The 25,469-nt window shown below is 38.3% G+C and overlaps 1 protein-coding gene across 8 annotated transcripts in view; it reads right to left on the bottom strand.

Moving 5' to 3' along the window:
- Positions 1 to 25,469, bottom strand: part of TMEM164 (transmembrane protein 164) — a 187,807-nt gene that overhangs the window by 95,701 nt on the left and 66,637 nt on the right. For all 8 annotated transcript variants that reach the window (XM_055119732.1, XM_055119730.1, XM_055119728.1 and 5 more), the window contains one exon: positions 11,923 to 11,972. Coding sequence is in view for 6 of the 8 variants with exons in the window: in XM_055119730.1 (XP_054975705.1) it covers positions 11,923 to 11,972 (50 nt within the window). In the remaining 2 variants the exon portion in view is untranslated. The remainder of the gene's footprint in view (positions 1 to 11,922; positions 11,973 to 25,469) is intronic.

Here is a 25,469-nt window from a genome sequence, read left to right as displayed (position 1 = left end):
CATCAGCTCTCTCCCAAAGTGGTTTCTCCACGCCCCCGTCAACCTTCGCCCCGCATCTGTCTGGACCTGGTATGTAACGTGTCTGGGCACATTGGGGGAAAACAGTTCCCCAACAGCAGGAGGTAGCAGTTTTCCCTTATTTTTATCTGATCAGAGTTTCAGAGAACCCAGAGTAGGTGATTTATCTAATTTCCAGCAAATCTACCAAGGTAAAACTAACGAGACCCGGGAAATAGGTTAGAATCTAAGTGCAGTAATTATTCTACCAAGAGTAGAGCTGAGAAGTTCTAAACAGCACCAAGGAGGACCTGAGAGTATTCGAAGACAGCCCATGTACTACAACCTGCCTTTGACACAGAGCATATTGTTTATCCTTTAGATATGCATAAACATATATCCCCCAGCCCAACAAAACAGTACCTATGAGGATCCTTGGCAGCACAGGTAAAAAGACAAATCGTTGGAAGATTTCGAGGAAACACAAAAATTTGAATTCAGTTTAAGAAGCAAATTAAAGTGCTTTAGAAAACTTTTACATCCTAATGGAGTAAGAGAAAATATTGATTCTATGAAACACACAGAAAGCTATATGGAATACAACACTGAGATGGAAAAACTAAACAGAGGGGAAGAAAGCTTCACAAAAGAAGTGAAGAATTACAAAGAAGTTAACATTATAGTAATAGAATTAAATTTCACATTGGAAGTGACAAAAAAGCAAAATCAATCAGATTCAAAATAGGAAAGCCAGGCACAAGAGAGGAAAAGGCAAACTGACATTAAAATTCAACAAAGGTTGTTATTAAGAGATCTACTAATAACATACCAAGTGTGGAGGTCAAAGGGTTCGTCGAAATGAACCTCTCAGTAGAGGTCCAAAATGCATTAGCCAAATTCAACAAACATTCTGACTTATTTTTAAAAGACTGGGTAATGTCAGAATAAAACAATGCCTTAGCATTAGAACAGCTATCTTATCTAAGTCATCAACATCAAGTCAACAGTGAAATATTATAAACATTTCCATGTTTCTAATGTTACTGCCCCATGTTAAATGACTAAAAAATTAGAAGAGTGCTGGGGAAGTAGCTCAGTGGTAAAATACTGACCACATAAGATAAGGCTTTGGATTCAGTCCCTGGCACCAAAAAATAATAGTAATATTAAAATTAGAATCAAGGCAAAAATTTCTTCCAGAATTACTATTATATAATTTTGTCCTACTGTAAAAGAAGCGACCTTGGTAGTGATAGTTATGGTATTGGTATGATGGTTGCATGAAAGAGTATTGTAATTCCTAGAACCTAAATAAAAATTATTAAAGAAATAATAAATATTTTGTCCTGGAACTTGTAGCCAATACAACTAGACTTGCAATAGAGGGAGGGGATGTTTCACTTTTTGAAACAAATTAAGTTCTCGTATCAAAGTGATATAATTTATTTCCAAATTAATCAAAAAGTGGCAACTGAAAAACAAAATCAGAAGTGTTTAAGTATGGCAGCCTACCATAAAATACAAAATCAGAATCTTTCGGTATACTGCAAATAAATCATTTGAAAATATTATATATGTTATCTAAACTACAAATTATGCAGGAATGGCTGATGAGAAATGTGTAGGAGACACACACAGATACACACACACATACACACACAAACACACACACAGAAGAAGATAAAAGCAGCATTGGATAAATTAAAAATGATAACTGGTGTTCCCTAGGTGGGAGAAGTTTTCCCACACCACAAACAATACTTGGAGACTAATTCAATCCTGACACTACCCAGAGATAAACTCAGATTCACCAACTAAAAGGCTCAGTCCCACAGGATTACCTTTTACTTCAGAAGCCCTGGTTATTCCCTGTACTTCTAACTGCTTTCTATAAAAAAGAGGTTACAGGCAGGAGAGATAGTACAGTGGATAAAAACGCTTACCTTGCATGCAGAGGATCCTGGTTCCATCCCCAGCAGTGCATGTGGTCCCTGAACACCACTGGGTGTGGCCCCCAAACAAAACAAAAAATAGATGTTCCCATGGGCCCTTCTTTACATTCCATTGATTTGCTAGAGTAGCTCAGAGATGTCAGAAACATCTGCTTCCTAGATTACTGAATTTTTATGCAAGGTTTTAATTCATAAATAGTCAAACGAAAGAGATACAAAGGGTTAGGTACAAAGAAAGGGTGTGGCAAGCCATTCTCCAAAAGTTTCTACATGTTCACCAACCCAGATAGATCTCTAGACCTCCCCCCTCTCCCATCACACACACACACCTTCTTTCAGATAGTTTGAGGAAACATCATTGCATAGTCATGGTAGATTAGCACAAGGGCCATTGGCCCTGACTAAACCTCCAGGTCCTCTCCCCTACAGGAGATGAATAGGTGGATCTGAAAATTCACATTCTAGATAATTCCATTGGCCACCAGCCCCCACAATGCTTTCATTATTTTTTCATTAACATGAGCAAAAGACACCCTTTATCTCTCTTATTTCTTAGGAAATATCCTCAGTTTTGGAAGCTATGAGTATGGAACCAAGGATAAAGAAGAAAATAAATATTTCCTATTATAAATCATAATATCAAAAGGTTGCAACATTCATAAAAGTTAGTTTTAAAGACACTTAACCAATTTTAATAGGGTTTGGGGATAGAGTCTGACATAAGCATTCAAAGTTCATTTGGGAGGGGGAAGAAAGGTTGTAACCAACCAGCTCCAGAAAATATAGGCAGGGCTTGAGATAGTACAGCTGGCCGAGTGTTTGCCTTGTATACAGCCAACAAAGGTTCAATCCCCAGCATCCCATATGCTCCCCTGAGGCCTGCAAATGGTGAGTCCTGAGCACAGAGTCAGGAGTAATCCGGAAGTAGAGTAATCCGGAAGTAGTTAGGTATACACCCAAAAGAATTTATTGGGCTGGACAGAACAGATGCTACAAGGGTTAAGGTAGTTCTTTTGCATGCACAGGACTCCACTTTGATCCTTCGTACTACATATGATGCCCTGAGCAGCACCATGAATGATTTGTGGGCACAGAGCCAGGAGCAAGTCCTGAGTACCACCAGGTATGACCCAAAACTAAAGAAAAGAATTTGTGATGTTCAAATGAATAACAATTGAGACAATTACAAAGTTATCACACACTACTTCCTATACTCACAAAAAATTACTGAGATGAATTAAGAAGCTAAAGATGTCTAGTAAAAACTAAATTGTCTACCTGTCTTAAGACAGGAAGAATCTTCATGCATTAAAATCACTGGAATACATTAAAATGGTCTGAAGGGTGTTAGGAAACTAGTCGATATGAACAATCAATATAAAACAGTATACAGCTAAAGCATGTGAAAAGTTACCAAGGCTAGCGTAATGATCTCAGGCATGTAATACAAACGCGCACATTTCCATAAAGCTAAAGTCTAGAGAGTATTCCCTGAAAATGTGATACAAGATTAGCACTATCTGTATATAAACAATTCAAGCAAAAATTTCTATATAAAAACTGCACAAAGATCATGCAGTAGCAATTCACAGATGAAAATATAGTGAGTAAGACACATACAAGAATTCTGGAACAGGTTTGGAGTTCTGTGAAGTTTAATTTGAAGGGTAAAAATGAGGAAAAGGGCAGAGGAAATAAGTAAAGCACTGGTAATGAGCTGCAAAATGCTAGGCAACATGACCCTCTTCCCTGTTTTTAAAAGGTGATATTATCTATTAAGAATTTGAGATGCAAATTGGTTCTTTTTGTCTGGTTTGTTGGACGGTTGTTGGTTTTCTCTTTGGGGCCACACCCAAGGGTTTTCAGGGGTGACTAATGGCCATGCTCAGGGGACCACATGGTGCCCGGCATCAAGCTAGGTTCGGCTGCATGTAAGTGCCTTAACTCACACTACATCTCTGGGCCCTGCAAATTGGTCTTGATATGTAATTGGGTGTGCTTCCTAAAGGTAATTGGGACAGATAACCTTTTTCAAAGTTAACAGCAGAATAGAAAGAGCAGAATGATCTTTAAGGATATATTGATTTTATTCAAGCCTGTGTGACAAAAATAATTTTATGACTTGTATGTTCAAGGTACCAGTAAACAGCTCTTCAGAAAAGAATGATTCAAAATAGCCAAATGAGCAAAAAGAACATGGCTTTGAGTTAAAGATTCACATGATACAAGTCATTCTGCCGCTGCTATTAACCATGTAGTCAAGAAGAATTCAAAAAGAGGTCTTCTGGGGCTAGTACAGGGTTAGGCCCCTGCCTTGCATGTGGCTTACTCCAGATCTACCCTCAGTACCACCCATGGTCCTGAGTCCCATCAGGAGTGATCTTTACACACAGAGGCAGGAGTAAGTCCTGAGTACCATCAGTGATGGCCCCCAAAACAAAATTTAAAAAAAAAATAAAGAGGATTTCAGGGACCAAAGACTGCCAGGGTAGAATTTTAGGAGTTGGAACTATTAGAAATCAAAGAGCCCAAAATTGCTGTATTAAGTGAGTCAGGTAGAAATTGTTTCCAATCTTAGCTTTGTGTTTTGGGCTGGAGCTATAGCACAGCGGTTAGGGCGTTTGCCTTGCATGCAGATGACCCGGGTTCGATTCCTCCGCCCCTCTTGGAAAAGCCTGGTAAGCTACCAAGAGTATCTCGCTCTCAGGGCAGAGCCTGGCAAGCTACCTGTGGTGTATTTGGTATGCCAAAAACAGTAACAAGAAGTCTCACAATGGAGACGTTACTAGTGCCTGCTCTAGCAAATCGATGAGCAACAGCATGACAGTGACAGCTTTATGCTTTGGATATATACCCTCTTGTGGGGCAGAGATTCATGAAAAAGACTTCGCAAGTCCTATGTCAAGTGATGGCCACATTTGAGACCTTGCCAGAAAGGGACACTGTCATTCTCTTTTGCCAAGAATATCACAGGAACCCTGTGGAGAATTCTGCCATTCCTCTTCCCCCCAAAACTGTCAGTCTCTGTTCAGCCTCAGGCATACTTCCTGCTGGGCAACACAACTGAAAATATAGTAAATAGATAATTTCTCAGCAAAAATAAATGACCCCCATCCAACAGTGACTGGCTATGCCTCTTTGAATAATATGCCAATCTCTCCTTAGCTGAGAAGCTGGCAAATTCATGCATGTCTGACAGAGTAAAAGACCATTAAGAAAAACACAACAAGTATAGAGTGTTGAACTTATAGGACACGACTGGTAAGCAGTACCCATCTAGGTACAGAGATATTTATGGAATTCCCAATAGAATGTTTTCATGGTTTTAACCCTTCAGTAAAACTGAGTAACAAAAACCATTCACTTGCCTAATAAAATGTATTGATTTGGCAACCTGGGTCAGATGGACACAGAATCAAATTCCACCTGCATAACACAGAGTCACTTCATCTTTCCGAGGCACTGTTTTTTGTTCCAACTGAAAATAATATTTGCATACTATATAGGTTTGTTGGAATAAAAAATTAAACAGTCTGTTGTAAGAGTACTGAGCACACAAGCAAACCTTATTATGAGTATTAGCAAATAGAGGAAGAAAGAAAATCTTGATTGCATCTCTATATACTCTTTAGCCAAATAACCCCCACATTTTTATTTTGTATTTTTTAAAATGTCTTCATTAGTCATGGCATTAAAGATTAGATCATGTAAAGCAGATTACTTTGAAAACAGTGGAGCCATAAAGATAGCTCAAAAGGGGGCTGGAGCGATAGCACAGTGGGTAGGGTGTTTGCCTTGCACGCTACCAACCCAGGTTCTATTCCCAGCATCCCATATGGTCCCCCGAGCACTGCCAGGAGTAATTCCTGAGTGTATGAGCCAGGAGTAACCCCTGTGCATTGCCAGGTGTGACCCCCCCCAAAAAAAAGCAATAAAAAAATAAAGATAGCTTAAAAGGATAGTGCACATATTTTGTAAGTAGGAGGCCAGGGTTCAATCCCCAGCACCACATGATCCCCAGCACCAAACTCTCCTGGAAGCACTCCTATAAAACCACACTAGGAACTGCTGTGGAAGGAAGAAAGGAAGAAAGGAAGGAAGGAAGGAAGGAAGGAAGGAAGGAAGGAAGGAAGGAAGGAAGGAAGGAAGGAAGGAAGGAAGGAAGGAAGGAAGGAAGGAAGGAAGGAAGGAAGGAAGGAAGGAAGAATGAAAGGTAATGGTACTGAGTTGTTTTTCAAACCTGTCTACTTTTGAAAACTGATTTTTATCTTCCCACTACATATGGCATTGCTCCACATGTTGAATGCTATCCACCCATGGAAAACAATGTCTTTGGTAAAATGTGGATAATGAATGCTCTTCAACGAATTAAGCTGAGGAATTAAAAAAAGGCCAATCTATTTCTTTTGTTTGTTTTTGAGTCATAACAAGCAATGCTCAGGGATTACTCCTGGTTCTACACTCAGGGAGGCCAATCCATTTTATACCATTTTAAAGTGACAAACATACAAATATGGAACAGATTAGTTGTCATTAATCATATAGAAGGGTATAAGGTACAGCTAGTATGGTTGTGGATATGATTTTTATAAGGGCACCAGGGTAACTCAGAGTGGTGAACTCTGCATTTATGTTGATAAGCTAGCTATGACTTTTCTCACTCTAGTTTTTACCAGAGGTTATCATTCGAAGGAACTAGGCTAAGGGCACATAGTCTCTTTGGAGCAAATGTAGCCACTCAACCTCATATCTCTTCATTCTCAGCAATGGAAAACAAATTATCAAATGCTTCCACTCTAGCAGGTCTGACTTTGGGGGGCGGGGGAAAACTCCAAACAATAATAGTGAGTTTTTTGTTGAAATATTGAATGTAATCAAAGTAAAGAGAAAGTAAAGTGAAATTTATCAGCTACACAGGTGGGGTGGGGGGCTGGGGAGGTGGGGGTGTGGGGGGAGGTTTACTGTGGTTCTTGGTGGTGGAATATGCGCACTGGTGAAGGGATGGGTGTTTGAGCATTGTGTAGCTGAGACTTAAGCCTGAAAGCTTTGTAACTTTCCACATGGTGATTCAATAAAAAATAAAAAAATAAAATTTTTAAAAAAGAGTACATATATGTGATCTCACTGTATCTTTATTATTGCATATACTATCTTAACAAATTATATTTCATTACCTTACAATGTAAACTTTAATTTAGAGTATGTCATTAAATGGTCTGTAATAAAGTAGGGGGGATTTACAATTTGAAGTAAACAGGGCAGAATAGGAAAGCCAAGCTAAAAAAGACAACGAGGGAAGGAATACTCATTTTAAGAAATTACAAAAAACAGGAAGAAGTGACAAATAATAAAAAAAAATTCTATGAGAACTGTACAAAAATATATTTTGGTAAAAAGAAGAAAAATATCCAAAAGCAGATACCATAAAGCAACTGATAGTAGATGAGGTGCTTACTAACAATAGAACATGAGAGAATGAAAACAAAAAGAAAAAACTAAGGCCACGAAAGAACCCATGAACACAGATTATTTTTAAATGATGGAAAAGGAGGGTGCTATATGCCTAATTAAATTCCATGACAACATATTTGAAGATACAGGAAATAAATAATTTCTCAGCAAAAATAAGTGACCAGAACTGACCCCAAAGATGATGAGATTAATTATCCAAGAAGAAACTGGAAAAGTGATTAAGAGTCTGCCAACTAAAAATGACCCCAAGACCAAATGAGTTTCATGGTTGCATTTTACTTGACCTTTGAAAAACACAGTTTCTAAGGGCAATTAAAGTACCCCAGGGTAGAGAAAAAGGAAGGAATATTCAAAAGCTCCTTACCTAACCTTCATAATTTTAATCACTAAATCTGATGAAAAGGTTACCAGAAAAAATACTTCAAGCTCACTTAAGTAAACTGAGGCAAAGTTCTAAATTAAAAAATAGATTGATAGACTCCAACAATACAGTAAAATAATAATGTACTATAGTTAGCAGGACTGGTAGGATAATTAACGCAAGGATAGTTCAAATCAGAAAACCTATCAACAACTCATTATATCAAAACTTAACTGAAATATACATATACCACGAATAAACATTGAGAAAACAGCTGTAAAATATAGAAACCACCCTCCTTCAAAACTATCTCTTTAACAAACACCAAAAGCAAATACAAAGGAACAAATAAATTTTGAAACTGGTTTTAGAAACCACCCTTCCCCCAGCACCATTTTTTAAGACTCTGTATTTGAGTTTCTGCAAAAATACAAGAAAATGACTAACCTCGGGAAAGAAGGAATAAGAGAAAAATAAAATATGTCAGAACCAACAAAAATTTTTATTCGAAAGCTAGACAAAAGAACCATTGTTAAAATCAATAACCTTTCCCAATTCTACCATGAAATAAGGAAAGGAAGAAAATATTCCAATCATAATGGGCCCTCCAAAATTACTAATTCTCCAGGAATAAATGTATCATAAAGGGACAGGGCATATAAGAACAAGAGGATAAATAAAATTAAAAGACAAAGCAAAATCTGAGTAGACAGAAATATCTGCTCTTAGGTTAAAAGAGCTATATGGTTTTATAAAAATTGATTCTCACAAAAAATACAAATTTAATGCAATTCGAATTTTAGAATCCAAATTCGGGCAGGAGATTTGACTGAAAGTGATCTTAAAATTTGTATGTAAGAAAAAAAATGTTAGACTGGCCAAGGAAAACATATTTAGCTAATGTATTCAAGTCAATAAGATTTAAGTATTGGGCGAAGTGAGCAGAGTAAATGCCCCCCAAACTAAGCTACCTGGCTTATGGATTATTTTCAGCTAACTGCTATTAGATCCCAGCTGACATTGAAAAGCATTATTTTACCCTTTCCTTAACTGCTTAACGTAATTTAGATAGCAACTTAGTTCCAGGAAGTGAGCTAGGGTTAAAGACAAAGATTATGAGCTAACTGCAGTAGATTGGGGGTCAGGATGATTTAGCAAGGCCAGTTTGCTCAGTATTCTTTGGATTGCTTTGTCTCAGCATAGCATGGCAAACATTTGTTTACCAAACATATGCTCTTCTCTTCCTGTAATTGTCTTCCTAGGCTTTGAAGATCCAGAGCTGGAGCCCCTTCTCCCCAGCCCAGGATGGCATATAAATCCTAATGGCATGACTGCAGGAGCACCTCACGTCTTTTTGAATTCACATGTATATGAAATTAAGTTTGTTTTTCTCCTGTACGTCTGTCTTATGTCATCTTATAAAAACCTGGTAGGACAGAAAGAAAAAAAAATCCCTCCCAAAAAGTACACAAACAGATGAAACAGAATAGAGAATCCATAAATGGATCCTAGTATAGAAAAACTTTGATAGAATACAAATACAGGAGTTCAATTCAAAAGGAAAAGTAGGAATTATATATTATGCTACTACAGTCCATTAGCCAAGACTGGAAACCCTGAAATTATAGAATTAAAATTGCATTTGGATATGAAAATGTTTTTAAAAAATTATAGGGGAAATCTATATCATCAGCAAAGTCAGAGCATACCTATTAGGTAAATGAAAACTTAACAATGATTATGGACAAGGGCCAATATCCAAATTATTCAATCAACTTTTATAAGTTATGGAAAAGATAAACAACCCATATAAAGATGGGAAAATAACAGGAATAAACAATTCAAAAATAGGTGAAATACTGAAATTCATCAGTAACCAAGAAAAAACATCCATTAAGTTATCAAAATTATAAAAGAACCAAAATATCTTATGCTGGCTGGGATATGAAAAAAATCTTTTACGTTAGATACAAAAAAAGAAAAAGCAAATTATAACAGCATGGTTTTGTAAAACAATATAAAAATATCAAACAATTTATATTGTTTTGTAAAGCAATATAAAAATATAATATTTTACATAAAATGTTATATAAAATATAATATATTCAAATATATGTATTTCTATTTATTTATAAAGAGTTAAAAGCACCAATATATAAGGACAAGTGAATAATATTATTTCAGCATTGATAGTAGTGGCAGAAATCTGGAAAGAATGAACATAAATGCTCACCAATAAGGAACCACTAAATTGTTGCACATCAATTAAATATTTTAAAGCCTTAAGATAATGAAACTATGGTAGAATTACTTTTTTTTTTGGTTTTGGGGTCATACCCAGCAATATACAGGGTTGCTCCTGGCTCTGCACTCAGAAATTACTCCTGGTGGTGCACGAGGGACCATATGGGATGCTGGGGATGGAACCCAGGTCAGCTGCATGCAAAGCAAACACCCTACACACTGTGCTATTGCTCCACCCCCCATTTTTTTTGTGTTTTTTGGGTCACACCCGGAGATAGGATTACTTTTGTAAGGCAGATAATGAGCAACAAAATATCCCCAAACTCATGTTATGTGTGTATATGTGCTTCTATATGTATATGTGTATATCAGAGTGTGTGCATGTGCATGCCTATGAGCACATAGGAAAAAAAACAGAAGCGGACATTCTGGTGTAGTAATATGCAGGGATGGTGTAGAAAGGCAGAGGCAGAAGGAAAATATAAAACCAAAAGGATTGCTATAAAAAATTAATCCAGGGGCTGGAGCAATAGCACAGTGGGTAGGGTGTTTGCTTTGCACGCAGTCGACCTGGGTTTGATTCCCACCATCACATATGGTCCCCTGAGCACCGCCAGGAATAATTCCTGAGTGTAAAGTCAGGAGTAACCCCTGTGCATTGCCAGGTGTGACCCAAAAACCAAGAAAAAGAAAATAATCCTGCAACCGTATTTGTCATTTTTGTACTTGCAGATGTATATATAAATTAATTGAGAAAAGATATAGTGAAAAAAGTAAATGTCATCTTATCTTATTAGAAAAAGGAAGGTCAAAAACCAAAATTATGTCCTGGTAGTAGGATTACAGGCGATGTGTATTTTCTTCTCTACGTGTGTCTACATTTTCTACAATGAGAATTTTTACCTTCCTGATAATGAAATAAAACTAATAAATGTGGCACTTAAAACATTACACTTGAAAAATTGAGCTCATTTTGAAAAATCAAAGGAAGAAAACAAGATTAAGTACCCCTCCCACTCTGTTTCAGATCCATAAAATCAGGATCCATTATTCCTCATCCAGCAGAAAGTTGCTTACCCAAGGCAAGAAACTAAATGGCTATTCCAAGGAGCTATTTGAAGCAGCAAATAGGGTATACTTTCCCCTACCTAACACTTTAATGACTTAAGTAAATCAGAAAGCCATTTGTACCACTCTCAATTATCCAAGGATCTGCTGGGTTCTTTACTTCATGTCCCCTCTTCTGGCTTGAGGCCATTTCACTGCTCATAAACAAGCCAAAATGGGAGCCCAGGAAGGGAGAGACAAGATTAATTTGGTCGATTTCGCTTCTCATTAACAACTCTAATAAAAGGCTTGATACTTGAGATGGTCACAACTCATGGTTAAAATAAAGGTTCCGGGACCCTGGAGAATTTCATTTAAGTGAACTTGCCTGAGAGACTTAGATTTGATTTTAATTTGATGCTTGCTATTTTTAAGAATTCAGTACTTGTAATAAGGTGATATGTTTCTCTCATTTCAGTTTGCACTTTCAGAGGGGGTAAAGTCATAAGTACACAAGAATAAAGCCCTGGAAAATGAAGAATCATAGCCTCAGTGGACCACAGTAGAGAAATTCTTGCAAGAAGGGGAACTTTGTAAGGTAGAATACCTTAACCATAAACCACTAGAAGGAATCACTCAAAAGGATCTGTTGGTCTTGACAAAAGCCAAATCTACATATGAATTTTCTTTTACACTTGGCCCTCACAGAATTCTGTTCCTTGGGGAACTCATAGACAAGAGCACAAACCCAAGGTGTTCATAGAGAAAGTGCTTTATCATTTGTTATCAAACAGAAAAAAATGGTCTGAAAAGCAATGCCAACAGAGGAAAAACTCATATTTTCCTTACTTGAAGATGACAATAGCACTACGACATGGTGGGCAGGCCAGGAGAAAGATCTGCAATCGAAAAAGAATGAAATATAGTTATCAAAAAATGCTAGACTCAGTGAGACAATGATAGAATAATAAGCATGGTAACAGTAATACTACTAATAATGAAACACCCAAATGCTAATAGCAAAAGAGATAACAAAACTTGCAAGCAGGTGCTTTTCCAAAGTGTACACGTTTGTATTTGCAAAAGATCTCTATGGGTGTGTGTATCTGGGCGTGGGCTTGGGTAAGTGAGGAATTATAAAGTGGGCAGGGGAGATGGAGAAAGTTTTCCTTAGGGCTCTAACTTCTGAAATACTTCTTAACTTCAAGAGCGACACTCAATTTTTCAACTCTTGAACTTCAGTCTTACACAAGTAACCACTCTAAGAAGCGCTCACCCAGGGCAAGTAAAAAATAGATTCTGAGCACAGGACAAAATGTCATCTGCTTTGTCTCTCCTGAGGAAAGGTGGGTAAACCCAGTATTGTCTGATTTAACAAAGAAAAATACAGGACACTGAGTTTAAATCTGAATTTCAGATAAAAACAGTGAATAATGTTTTTGTATAAGCATTACTCTAATGTTGCGTGGAACATGCATACATTAAATATTATTCACTGTTTATTATAATCTCCAATATAACTGGGCATCCCAATTTTTTGGTTTTGGTTTTATATTCTGGGGCCACACCCACCAGTGCTCAGAGATTATTCCTGGCTCTGCACTCAGTGATGAATCCTGGAAAGTCTTGGGGAAGCTTGGTCAGCCATGTGCAGAGCAAGCATATTTTCTTGCTGAACAAGTCCCACATGCATCCCAGTTTTATCTGACAATGCTGTTTACACTGCCACCCCAGACTCAAAATGTGCTTTTTTTTTTTGCTTTTTGGGTCACACCTGGCGATGCACGGGGTTTACTCCTGGCTCTGCACTCAGGAATCACCCCTGGCAGTGCTCAGGGGGCCATATGGGATGCTGGGAATTGAACCCAGGTCAGCTGCGTGCAAGGCAAACACCCTACCCGCTGTGCTATTGCTCCAGCCCCAAAATATTTTTTTTTACTTTTTTTATGGTGTGGGTTTTGGGGACACACTGGCAGTACCCAGGGTTTGCGACTGGCTGTGCTCAGGGATCACGCCTGAAAGTACTCAGGGGACCACAGTAAAGCCAGATATTGCACTACGATTGGACACATATGGGATACATAAGAGACACTCTCTCTCTGGCCCTCAAAATAAACTTTTGATTTGACTGGTTTGTTTCTCAGCATGACTAGGTAGTTTGACTCTTCTCTTCATACGTCAAACCAAGTGAAAAGAACTGTGTCCAAGAGAAGCAAACTGGTTCCATGATACTTGGCTGGACACAGGTCTGACTTAACAGTATTTGAAAACCAGTAGCAACGTACGTTTTGGGCCTTCACCTAAGTACTGGTCCTCAAATGCCTGGGAGTAAAAAGGAACCACAGCAGTTTGCAGAACATGCAAATTCTTGGGCTTCTCACAAGGAATCTTGAGCCATAAGTCTGAGAACTCAGGAACCTGCATATTTAACAAATTCCCCAGGGGATTTATCCACTCCTGGCAGTCAACAATATAGAAGATCTCAGCCTGAATTACTATAGGGATCAAAGACATTCAAGCAAGACTTATGGACTGATAAAAAGTAAGATTTATTTGTAAAGTTCTTTCACCTACATGATTCTAATGCTATGGTTTACAAAACCATTGATTTGTATCTCTGTCTTATAGGAAGCTTCTATTAATTGACTGTCTACATTGTGAACTTGTATATATTCTTTCCATTTGGTTCTTTGGCTATTTCAGTGTCTACACTGAAAATGAAAGCCTGCTATAAGGAAAGTCACTAAGGAAAGACACCTGCTTGAATCCCTGCAACGTGGAAGAAAAAGATGAACAGAAATTAGGAAGAATCTTGAAAGGAACATGACCAGGAGTCCATCCCTTGTACAATACCTTAACGAAGAACTTTTCCAAGGAAATATCCATCAAGAACTTGCCTTCCCCTCCCCCACTGTGGATTAATTTGATTAAAAGAGCAAAACATCAATGACAATTACAGGCCCACAATAGCTTACTGGCAACTGCCACATCTAAAAGGCATAAAAAGCAGGAAACTGAAAATATGACGGTTTTAAGGCCAATTTGGTTGCAAAACAAGGCATGAACTGAACAGAAGCTATTAAATATTTTTAATCTATTCCACTTACTGGGAATATACATACACTTTTCATAAAACCATGCATTTTGACTATGAGGTGCTGCCCTAGACCCCACTGGGAGTCTATATAAAATACTCCCCAGGCATGGTATTTTTATCAAAAACAATTTTAAGCCATCTGATTTCTGAAATGCATCTGATTTTAATGATTTTGGGTAAGGATTGTGGGCTTGAAATTTCAATCACCCAATCATTAACTTACCCCACTCCCTACCCATCCATCCCTTAGGAGCAATCTAAGAAATAAAGCTGGCATTGCTTACCCACTGACCCAGCAGTAAATTACTCACCTTACACACCGGAACCAAGTTGAAAGTTGCACATAGTTACCCAGCATCAGGCCCATCATAAGCTACACTAAGAAGTTACATCATACAAAAGCAGACTAGGATCCTCAACCACCTTGAAAAAGTCCACAATACTTCTGCAGTCACCTAATAGCCATGACAGTGGCCTTCCAAAACTTCTGGATACCCAACATGCTAAACAGAGAGAATCAAGTGAGGCAGTGGGCCCATGATGAACTCTTACTGTTCTACACCCACAGCCAAAAGAATCTACATAGAGTCTTGGGGACATAGTTCCCAGTAACTGTTCCATTTGGCTGTTTCTGATCCGTGATATCCCTAGGCCAAAAGCTCAGAAACCAACAAAAAAGAGCAAGATTCCAATCTGAAGCCAGTAGACTGTCATGTTATCCTCGATGCAATCACCACCGACCTTTTGAGACAGCAAACCTAGCCACTAATTGAGCTGTCAAACAGTTGTTTCACATGGCCATGTCATTTCAATCCCCACTTGGTCCTTTCTCACCTTCCTATCTCTTCCCATCACCAGGGTAGAGATTATCTTTTCTCAAGCAATTCTTAAAGCAATGAATATCTACCAAACCAGCAGATTGAAAAAAATCCCTAAATTCATTGCATTCCATTTCCAATGAACCTCTGGCATCCTCTAGCAATGGTTTATCAAGGGAAACCTCTTTGTCAATGCTGAAGCCACATCCATAATCACCACGAATTATAGGAAATCCATAAAAATAGTGTTCAATTTCAAAGGCCTAGACTTAGCCTGAATAGAAGGTGACTTCTCTCTCACTTTAAGTTGCCAATGGTCTCCAAATATTGGAAGCATGTTTGAAGACTAGACGACAAACAGTTAAATTCTCCCCGCAGCTGCAGAGTGCAAAGAGAGGGCGATCAGGAGTGCAAACAAATAAAGCAAGAAAATAAGAACACAGGTGGATTCCAGCACCAACTTGGCACTTTATAGTCACGCTGAGATGCGCATGGTTCAGCACTTTGCAGGAAAGGAAATGGCAGGTGGAACCCAAGGCTACTAAAGCGCTTTCACCAAAAGGACCTTGTTATGAATCCTCTTTCCAGATGAAGAGATGAAGGGGGAAAGGTTCTGACAAACTCTTTGACAGGAACCCAATCTCAACACACTTTCAAACTCATGAGTGTGAGGCTTCAGAGCAGCTCCTTTTCGTTACAATTTCTGCCCACCCTAGCCCTCAGAGTACTGAGGGAGCCAGCTATATACCATACACAGTTCTCCAAGAGCTTTAAACAAGGCAAAGCATCTCCAAATGCAAGCTTAACTGGGCCATCAGTTGTTTTTTTTTTTCACAGATTGTTTCCAGAGCTCAGCATTCTCTAAAGAAAGGCTGGGTTTCAACCTGCCTCATCCCCAGGTCAGTTGAATGCCTGAATTCTTTGAGATCTTACTAATCTGAGGCCTTCTGGGGTGCTGCCCATCCCCCAAATAGGTTATACTCAAAACTACATTCTATCAGCTTCCTCCGGAAAATTCCAAGATTCTTTTCCTTAAAACTCACAAACTCAGTTCATTCCTAAGAATCCAATGTAGGTATCAGCCTGCTGTTCTCATTCCTCCTATATCTCCAAACTGCTCTGACTTTGGGCTTCCACTTCATGACCTATTAGCCATCTCTCAGCTCTCTTCCCGTCCTGTTTTATAGGCACAGCAGTCCTAAGTCTAGTAGTATCACTGTCCAGCCTCCCATCAACTTCGGTTCCTTCCCAACAATAGATCTATAAGCCCTCATTTTGTTAACTCTTAGAGCAGATCATTACTGTTTGCAGGAAGCATTTTAGTACCACAGAAGTTCTTTGGGGAAGAGAACCAGTCACCACAAAGTATCCTAAATGGATAACTAGGGACATCACACTGTGAAGGAGGACTGGGGAAACAAAATGAAAGATGGAGCAATAATACAGAGGTTAATTTGCTTGCCTTGCATGTGGCCAATCCTGGTTTTGTCCCTGGCACTGCATATGGTCCCCTGAGCTCCACCAGGAGTGATCCCTGAGTACAGAGTCGGAATAACCCCTAACCACTGCTGGCACTCCAAAGAAAGATATAATGAAAGAGAAACATTACAGAGGAACAGGTTAGTAGTGGTTGCCTTGGCACCAAAGCTTTCCAGGCCTAGCCCTTCTTCAGTTCTCCTACGTTCAATATAGTCCTATGTTGACACATGGCTGAGACTCCTAAAGACAAGTACTTATATGAATTATACCATCGGTAACACCCCATTCTTGATGCTGCCCAAGGACTATGCCATATAGTAGTCATATTCTCGGACCCTTATTCTCTTTCTCAGGATCACTGCAATAAGATCTTCACTGCTGACCCATCTCCAAATACACAGCTACAAAGAGGACCTATCCTATTAAAATGCTGCTCTGATCTGCTGCTTAAAACCCTTCCATGTTACTTATCATTACCTGCAGAAAAAGTTCCAGCTCCTCAGCAAGGCAAATCAGGCCTCCTCTGCTTCCTACCACATCTCTCTCTCCAGCAAAGTGGTTTACCTACATTCTCTCAAACTGTAGCTGAAACATACCCATGCCAACTAACATGCGTCTACAGCCTCCTTTCAACATGATTCATTTTATTTAATGTTCTGAATATATATGCAACAGTGCCCAACTCATCTCCTATTGTTTTTTTGTGTAAGTAAAAAATAGGCCTTCCAAAATGTTTCAGATAGCTTCCTCAAGATATTTCAGTATATGCCTTCCCAAAGCATGTCACATAGGCACCTGGATTATTTTGAGCTAAAGTTAAGAGAGGCCCTGCCGACTCACAAGAAATTGTACTACTACCTTACTCCCTAGAAGACTGAGAACTAATGGTATGACCCAGAATGAGATATTACCAGAAGCAAGCCTCCTATCTAAAAACCTGTCTATACATCATTAAACAATGTCAGAAAAGTCAGTTACGCCTGCTAGACCACATGAATCAACTCCTGGTCAGTAAACACAGTTAAAGCAAAGAAAGAAAGTTAAAGCAAAGAAAGAAAGAAATATTAAACCTTGTCTATATGTCAGGGCCAACTTTAATTACAGAGCAACTGCTCTTTATCATATGAACCCATCATACAAACCACCCTTCCCTTGCCATGTGAATCTCGCTCCTCTTTTCTTTAAGTCTTAAGCACCAATATTATTGTTTATTTCAGAATATATGTCCTAATGTGCCTCCCTGGCTCTGGAATCTACATACATATGCAGATATACATGTAGATTCCCTGAATGTATACACATGATTAAATTTATTTTTACCTCTAATAAATCTACCTAATATTCATTATTTGACTAACCTGAAAACAATAAGAAAAAGAAAAGCAAGGGGGAAATTTCTCTTACTTCCCAGCAAATGTTATATCTATATTTTCAGATCACTACTATTTCCTTATTCTTTATTTGTAAAGAATATCTATGTCTTCAAAGGGAACATATATCTTAAGTTTTTAACCTTTTTTAAGACCACCTTTTCATCTTAACCTTTGAACCAACCCACCCCTTCCACTCCCAAGATGATTTTTTGTCTTTTACTGGGAATGGTATGCAAGGTGCTGGTTTGACCGTTTTAGAAAATGGTTCTGCTTGCCTGGGCCCCTCACCTGCACATATGAGGTATACATGTTATTAAGTTTTCATTTCTTTCTCTTCTGGCTTTTATTATGAGGAGAAGCTTTGTCCAAGAACTTGGAAAGATAACGGGAAAACAGATTTTCCTCTCCTATAAAGCACACACATTTTGTTGTTTTAATTTGCATGTCTTCAATTATAAGAAATGTTATGAGAGCTACTGGTGTTTTGTGATTTTTTGGGGGCCGGACTACAACAAAGGGTGGTTGGGGGTCACTCCTGGCTCCGTACTTGGGGACGATGCTGTGCCATTTATTGAACCTGGGTCCCACGGACGCCAAGAATACACTCACAGACCACTGAATTATCTACATGGGCTTCTGCATAGGTTATAGTGGCATTAAATACAGACTATCTGAATCTTACTGAAAATACTTTTTTCAGGCTCTCATTGTCATATTTCTGCTTATGATAGTATATTAACTATCTAGCACTTTTTTCCAGGGTTTATTCTATAGCAACTTTTTCATCTTTAGTCAGAAGTATGTCATGTTTTAATAACTTCTTTAAAATGTATGACGTACTTAAAGTCCTTCATAATCCTAGTGTTACAGAAGTAGCTGCCTATTGTTTTCCAATTATTTTTATAATTAAACTTTTAAAATTTAAATCTCCAATACCAAGACATTGTACCATTGTTTCCTACTTACTCTTCCAGAATGTCCTTCTCATGTTTCCTCTTCTGGCTTTTAGTTACACACCAAATACAAAATATGTATTTTTTTAGAAGTCTGGGGTTAAATGCCCTCCTCAGATGTCCTAGGAAGTCAAATTTGTTTACTTCCTTCTAAGAAATTCATTGTTAGTCTAAGACATTTGCGAAGATCCTTCCTTCAAAAAGTAAACACAATGGCCTTACAGTGCCTGCTAATTGTTATGCTTTGAAGTTAATATAGACCAAATTAAAAAGTCTGTAAAGTCACCTTAATACCAGTATGTTCCTGGACATGAAAGACCAGTTCGACCTGCTAAAATTATACCTAAAAATGGGTTTGGTCAACAACTGAGGTAGAGAATAAGGAAAGTCACAAATGCCTATCAGCAGAGTCCATACCGCAAGTACTACGCAGAGACAGATAACCTGAGCTCATAAACATCAAGGTTTCTGGTTACATTAGCAAATCCATTCTTATTAAGAAGATGTAAGCAGGGCAGGAAGCACTGCTAAGTGACTAAAAGTAGGAGCTTTAGAGCAGGGGTGGGGTGCCTCTCCTCACTGCAAGGGCTATTTGGATATTTATAACATCAGTACAGGCCATACAATGCAAGGAGACTGGCCCTGGGAAGCCCACAAGAAGTTTATGTCTGTCTCATTAAGTACCACCGCCAGACCACAGGCTTTCATGGGTCCTATACTGGATGTTCCTCAACACTGCAAGCTGGCATTTCCACTCACCAGCCCTGTCCCCTTGGGCAAGAAGATACTCCCTGTGTCCCAGAAGATACTGGAGAATATCCAGTGATATATAACAAGCAAGGTATATGGCACCATGCCAAGCAAATAAGTAGCACTCCATACACAAGTTACAATCATCCTGATCTCATTTTTCCCCAAAAATCCCTATTGTGAGCAATATTACCATTAACTCACATTAAATTTCTAATTCATCTAACTTTATTTGTTCTAACTTCACACTTGCAGATTAACATGGTTGTCCTGCTGTCTACAAGAATGAGAACACTTAATCACACTAAACTCACTTTTCTCCTCTGTCAAGTGGAAATTGCCACCATACCCTTTCATAGACTAGATGTGGGGATTAAATGTTTTAAAAGCAGAGTTTAGTGCCAGGCACACTGTAAGAAATTAAAAAAAAGATATGAGTTAGGTAGCATTCTGTACCTTGGATGTCATTTTTCTTCTTTCACTGAAAATGCCAAGGCAAAATTTATTTCTTCCACAGGGCCTTCTCCAATAACCTCGGATAATGCCTCTCCTCCCCCCACACATATAGTGGCCTCTCAGCCTCATTCAGTACCTAATTAAGTTGGGACATTAGATGACTCTCTATTGTCACATACACTACATACTATATTGTCACTATAGTTGATTGAGAGAGAGGATGTGATTCTCAATCTTTCCCTCCAGACAATCTTAAACTGACATTGGAGAGTTACTGAATAACGTTAGAGTTGTTTGCAGAGTCATACAAGCCCTTAAAAAGGTGATCACCACTACCTTGCCAGTTTTATTTCCTATTGTGCTCCAAATTTTCTATGAGAATAACAGTAATAGTGTTTGCCTCCAATATCATGGTCATAGTGTTTTTTTCTATGTATAAACCAAATGATTTCTAGATCCCCCTGTTTGGTTGAGGCAAGGTACCTCAGACCTAACGTGCCTAAATCTAAACCATCATCTTTTTCCCTAACATCTGCCCTCTCCGTTCCCTAAAAAAACTGGAAATGTATAGTGACTATGTTATATACACAATGGAATACCACCCAGCTCTAAAAAAAAGACAAAAATCATGCAATTTGCTGCTCTGTGGATGGATCTGGAGTGGATCATGCTGAGTAAAGTTAGGCAGGAAAGAGTCAGAAACAGAATAATTCCTCTCAAATGTTGCGAGAGAAAACATAGGGAGGTGATATCAAAGGGCCTAAAGCAACAGAACCTGAAAACTGGTCTAAACTGGTCTACAGAACTGAACTTAACATGGTGTGGAGTCAGTGTGTGTGTGTGTGTGTGTGTGTGTGTGTGTGTGTGTGTGTGTGTGTGTGTGTAGGGGGTCTGTGTGGGGGAGGGGGCGGGAGAAACAAGTAAACACTCTGGTTGAGGGTATTGAAATGCGGCATACATGAAACCCTACCACTATAAGTATTGTAAATCATTGTGCCTAAAATGAAAATAAAAATAAAATTGGAAAGGAGAGTTCCAGTGAAACAGAAAGTTTGTATTAAGTAAACAATATAGTAATAATTGGGCCAGAACTATTGGTAGATACTATGATTGCTAATGAAAGTGTAATCATTTTTGCAAGCTTGTTACTTGTTTAATACAAAAGGAAAACAAATTTCTCAGTGGTGAAATCAAGCAGACACTTTCTTACCCAAATGGTAAAGCAGGAATAAGAAAAATCATGTACCCCTGATATGATGAAACAAGAAGGCTATTAACTTGTGTGGTATTTTTGCCTGAGTGGCTTATATCTTATCATGAAATTGCCCAAACCATGAAAAAGTATTATATAGGTCCATGGCCTGGACAATTTATAAAGTAACCAGCCAGTACTCTTCAAAATTGTCAAGGTAATGAAAGGCAGACTGAAAAACTGTTAGACTGGAATAGACCAACAAGACACACCAACTAAAAGCAATGTGATATACTGGACTGGCTCCTGCTACATAAAAACATATATTTATCCTGGACATAAAAAGCAGAAAGACTAACAAAATATATACAAAGTCTATAGTTTGGTACCTAGAAATAATGCTAATTTCTATTTTAAAGTTTCTCTTGGTTATAAAAGGTTAACCTTACGAGAAGCTCATTAGCATATACATTAGAATTCTCTGTAATATATTTACAACTCATCTACAAATTTAAAGTTATTTTAAAATACAAAGATTTTCTAAGTGATTCAATTAATTAGTGCATCTTCAAATCTAACAGAAATCTTTGATGTCTTCCCTCGTTCTTAGCCTTTTACATGTAACCAGTCCCAGATCCTGTCATTCTGACATTTCAATTTTTTCAGTATCTCTAAAATACATCTGCACTATTTTTTTCTGTTCAATTCCTACAATTTTCTTTTTTTATTCAAGGCAGAGGGTGTTTGGAGGCCATACCTGACAGAGCTCAGATCTTACTTTTCACTCTAGGCTCATGGATAACTCCTGCTCAGTTGTCCTGGGACCATATGCCAAGCTGGGGATTGAACCAAGGTCATCTACATGTAAGGCAAACATCTAAATCCCTCTATGATCACTCCAGCCCCTAATATTTTCTTAAGCTAATATAACTATAAATTATTTGATCTCCATATCTCAAGAACCTCCTATTCTTTACTCTGTATCATGTGTTATGGTCTGATTCTTAAAATACAACCTAGTTATCATATTCTTCTCCCCCTTAAAATTTTCAGGTTACAGATTCAATAAAATCCCTAATAGAACCTCAGCTGACTTCTTTGTACAACATGACAAGTTAATGCTAAAATTCATGTGGAATTGTGAAATATCCCAAATAGTCAAAGCAACATTGAAAAGACTCTTACTACCTGATTTCAAAATTAAGTTCAAAGCAATAGTAAAATGATAGTGTGGTAGTGGCACAAGGATGGACATTTAGAATTACAAGGTCAACTGGAAGTCTTAAATATTTACAAATGATTTTCAATAAGGATGCTAAGACCATTCAAAGGGCGAAATATGTGTCTACAACAAATGATGCTGTGATAACTGGGTTTTGACATGCCTAAGAATGAAGCCTAGCACCCTACATCACAACTATAAAAAATTAAAATGAATCAAAGCCTTAAATATAGCAAAAGCTATAAAACTTAAAAAGTAAACAATGTAGTAAATCTTCTTGACCCTAGATTTGGCAATGTATTCTTAAATTGACAAAGAAAACTCTTGCAGCAAAAGGAAAAAGACATAATTGAACTTCACCAAAAACCTTCTGTATTTCACCAAAATCCTTTTGTGCTTCAAAAAGCACTATCAAGAAAGCAATAAAACATTTAAAAATGGAAGAAAAATTTTGCAAGTCTATCTCTGATATGGTTCTAGGGTCCATAATTAATAGTGTTTAAAGCTCAATAATAATAACCCAGTTAGAATGTGGACTAATGACAGATGAAACCAATATCACTAAAATCACTCATATATTGGGCTGGAGCGATAGCACAGCGGTTGGACATTCACCTTTCACGCGACTGACCCGAGTTCGATTTCTCCGCCCCTCTCGGAGAGCCTGGCAAGCTACCAGGAGTATCGAGTCCGCGCGGCAGAGCCTGGCAAGCTACCCGTGTGTATTGGATATGCCAAAAACAGTAACAATAAGTCTCTCAGTGAGAGACATTACTGGTGCCTGCTCGAACAAATCGATGAGGAACGGGATGACAGTAACACTCATATAAATATATGAGTGTTACTCTCTCTCTCTCAGAGAGAAATAAAACAGGGTAATAGACAGTACTAAACGATGGCAAATGATTTGAATTTGATTACAAAACTGAGGTTACCCAGCAGTGCGGGGGTGGTGGGGAGGAGGCTTGAGGAGTGTAAGGAAGAGACAGACTAAACGTGACATAAGGTAAGTGATAGAGGATCTTAGGCACTTAGGTAGTGGAGAAGGCCTAGCAACTTCGTTTGTCAAAACCAAAAATATCAACACTATTTAAACCTGCTACCAAAACTACAAGAAAAACAAATGATTCTTTTAAAGTAGAATAAGGATTTAAATAGAATTTTCCTCAAAGAAGACATCCAAATAGCCATTATGCACAGAAACAGATGCTCAAAATCAGTATTGATTAAAGAAATGCAAATCAAATCCACAATGAGATGCCATTTCACCCCCACTGGCAAGGCTAAAATTAAAAAGACAACCCTAAGCATTCACAATGATGTGGAGCAATTGGGAATCTTATGTACCACTGGAAAGGTTATAAGATGATGCTGGCACATTGGAAAACAGTATAGTAATTCCTTAAAAGTGACAGAGTCATATTATGACACAGAGATACTCTGCTCCTATGTATCCAACAATAAATATGCCCAGATGCCAACTTATACATGGATGTTCATGGTAGCAAGCTTACTAGCAAGAAGGTGAAAATAGCTCCAGATATACACTGGTAAACAAATGGAAAAACAAGATGTGATACATAGATCCATACAATAGAGTATTTGGCCATAGAAATAAAATATTAATTCTACTTTTTTGTTGTTTGAGGGCTACACTCAGTTGAACTTAGGGCTTACTGCTGACTCTGTACTCAGGGGTCACTCCTGGTAGTGCTCAGTGGACCATATGCGGTGCCGGGTACTGAATCTGGATCAGCCACATGCAAGACAAGTGTCATTAGCCAGGTATTATCTCCCCAGCCCCAAGAGTGAAGTATTCATTCATGATACAACATACATGAAACTTTAAAATATTATGGTAAATGAAAGAAGTCAATCAGAAAAGACCATATGTTACATGAGTCCATTTCTATAAAAATGTCCATAATAGACAAATATAGAGAGATATTACATAGATAATTAGCTGCTTAGAAGTAGGAGAATGGATGGAATAAGGGCAGGGGAGTAAAAACATTAACCGTATGGAGCATCTTTTGAGGGGATGAAATGTTTAAACCACCGTGGGCAAGTCTACCTATGCCTGTGAGTGTACTAACAAATGCTGTCTGAACATGCTAAACAGGTGAATTGTCTGTAAGTGAAATGTATATAAATAAACAGTTTTAAAAACCTTCCGATGATTCCTTATTTTATGGGGGGAGGTGATTGGGCCACACTCAGCAGTGCTTGGGGTTTGGGCTTCATTCCAAGTAGTGGTCAGGGAACTATGCAGTGCCAGGGACTGAACTCTGGTTTCTTGTACGGAAAGCATGCACTCAGCCCTTTACACTATTTATCTGACCCCAGCTCCTAATTTCTTATTGAATAAAATCCAAATATCTTAATTTAGCATGCAACTCCCTCCCCTTCCTCATCACTTCACCCAGATCCAACCCTACCCCCTGCTAATGACTCTTCCACATGCCCTTCCAAAGAAACAAGGTCCATTATTCACTTTACTCACATACCCCATGAAGCACCTCACAAATTTAGCCTCTCCCCCTTCCTAAGTCTCTGAGAATTGTTCTAAACTTCAACTCTCAAGCTCTCCCAAAACCCTGTGCTTGATGAAGTTACTGCTGACATTTACCAGGGCCACCAAGTATCGTTGTATAGGCTGTGCACTGCACAACCCTAGTGGCGCCATTCAATTATAGTCTATGTGAATGGCACCATCTACTAGGGTTGTGTAGGACACAGCCATTCATGGCGGTCCTACTGGTGACACTACAACTTGAAAAGAAATGGGAAGAAAGGCAAAAAGTGTACTTAAAAAGGAGAACTGCTATAATTACATTCCTATTGAGAAGTGTGTGTTTGTCGAATCATATCAAGGTTAAAAAAAATTAGGAGGATAACTTGTTCATAGCATACACACAGCTCTACCAAAGCACAGATACCCCATATAGCCCAGCTAGAGCAAGCTCCCATCTATGGCCCCTAAACTGCAAGCAGTAAAGTTATGGAGAGAAAAAGGCATGAAAGCATATTTTGCATAAAAGAGTTTCAGTCCCTGG

This window comes from Sorex araneus, chromosome X (assembly GCF_027595985.1).
Source record: "Sorex araneus isolate mSorAra2 chromosome X, mSorAra2.pri, whole genome shotgun sequence".
Lineage (NCBI taxonomy): Eukaryota > Metazoa > Chordata > Mammalia > Eulipotyphla > Soricidae > Sorex > Sorex araneus.
Note: the sequence above shows the minus strand (reverse complement) of the source record. Positions and strands in the feature narration are given on the sequence as shown.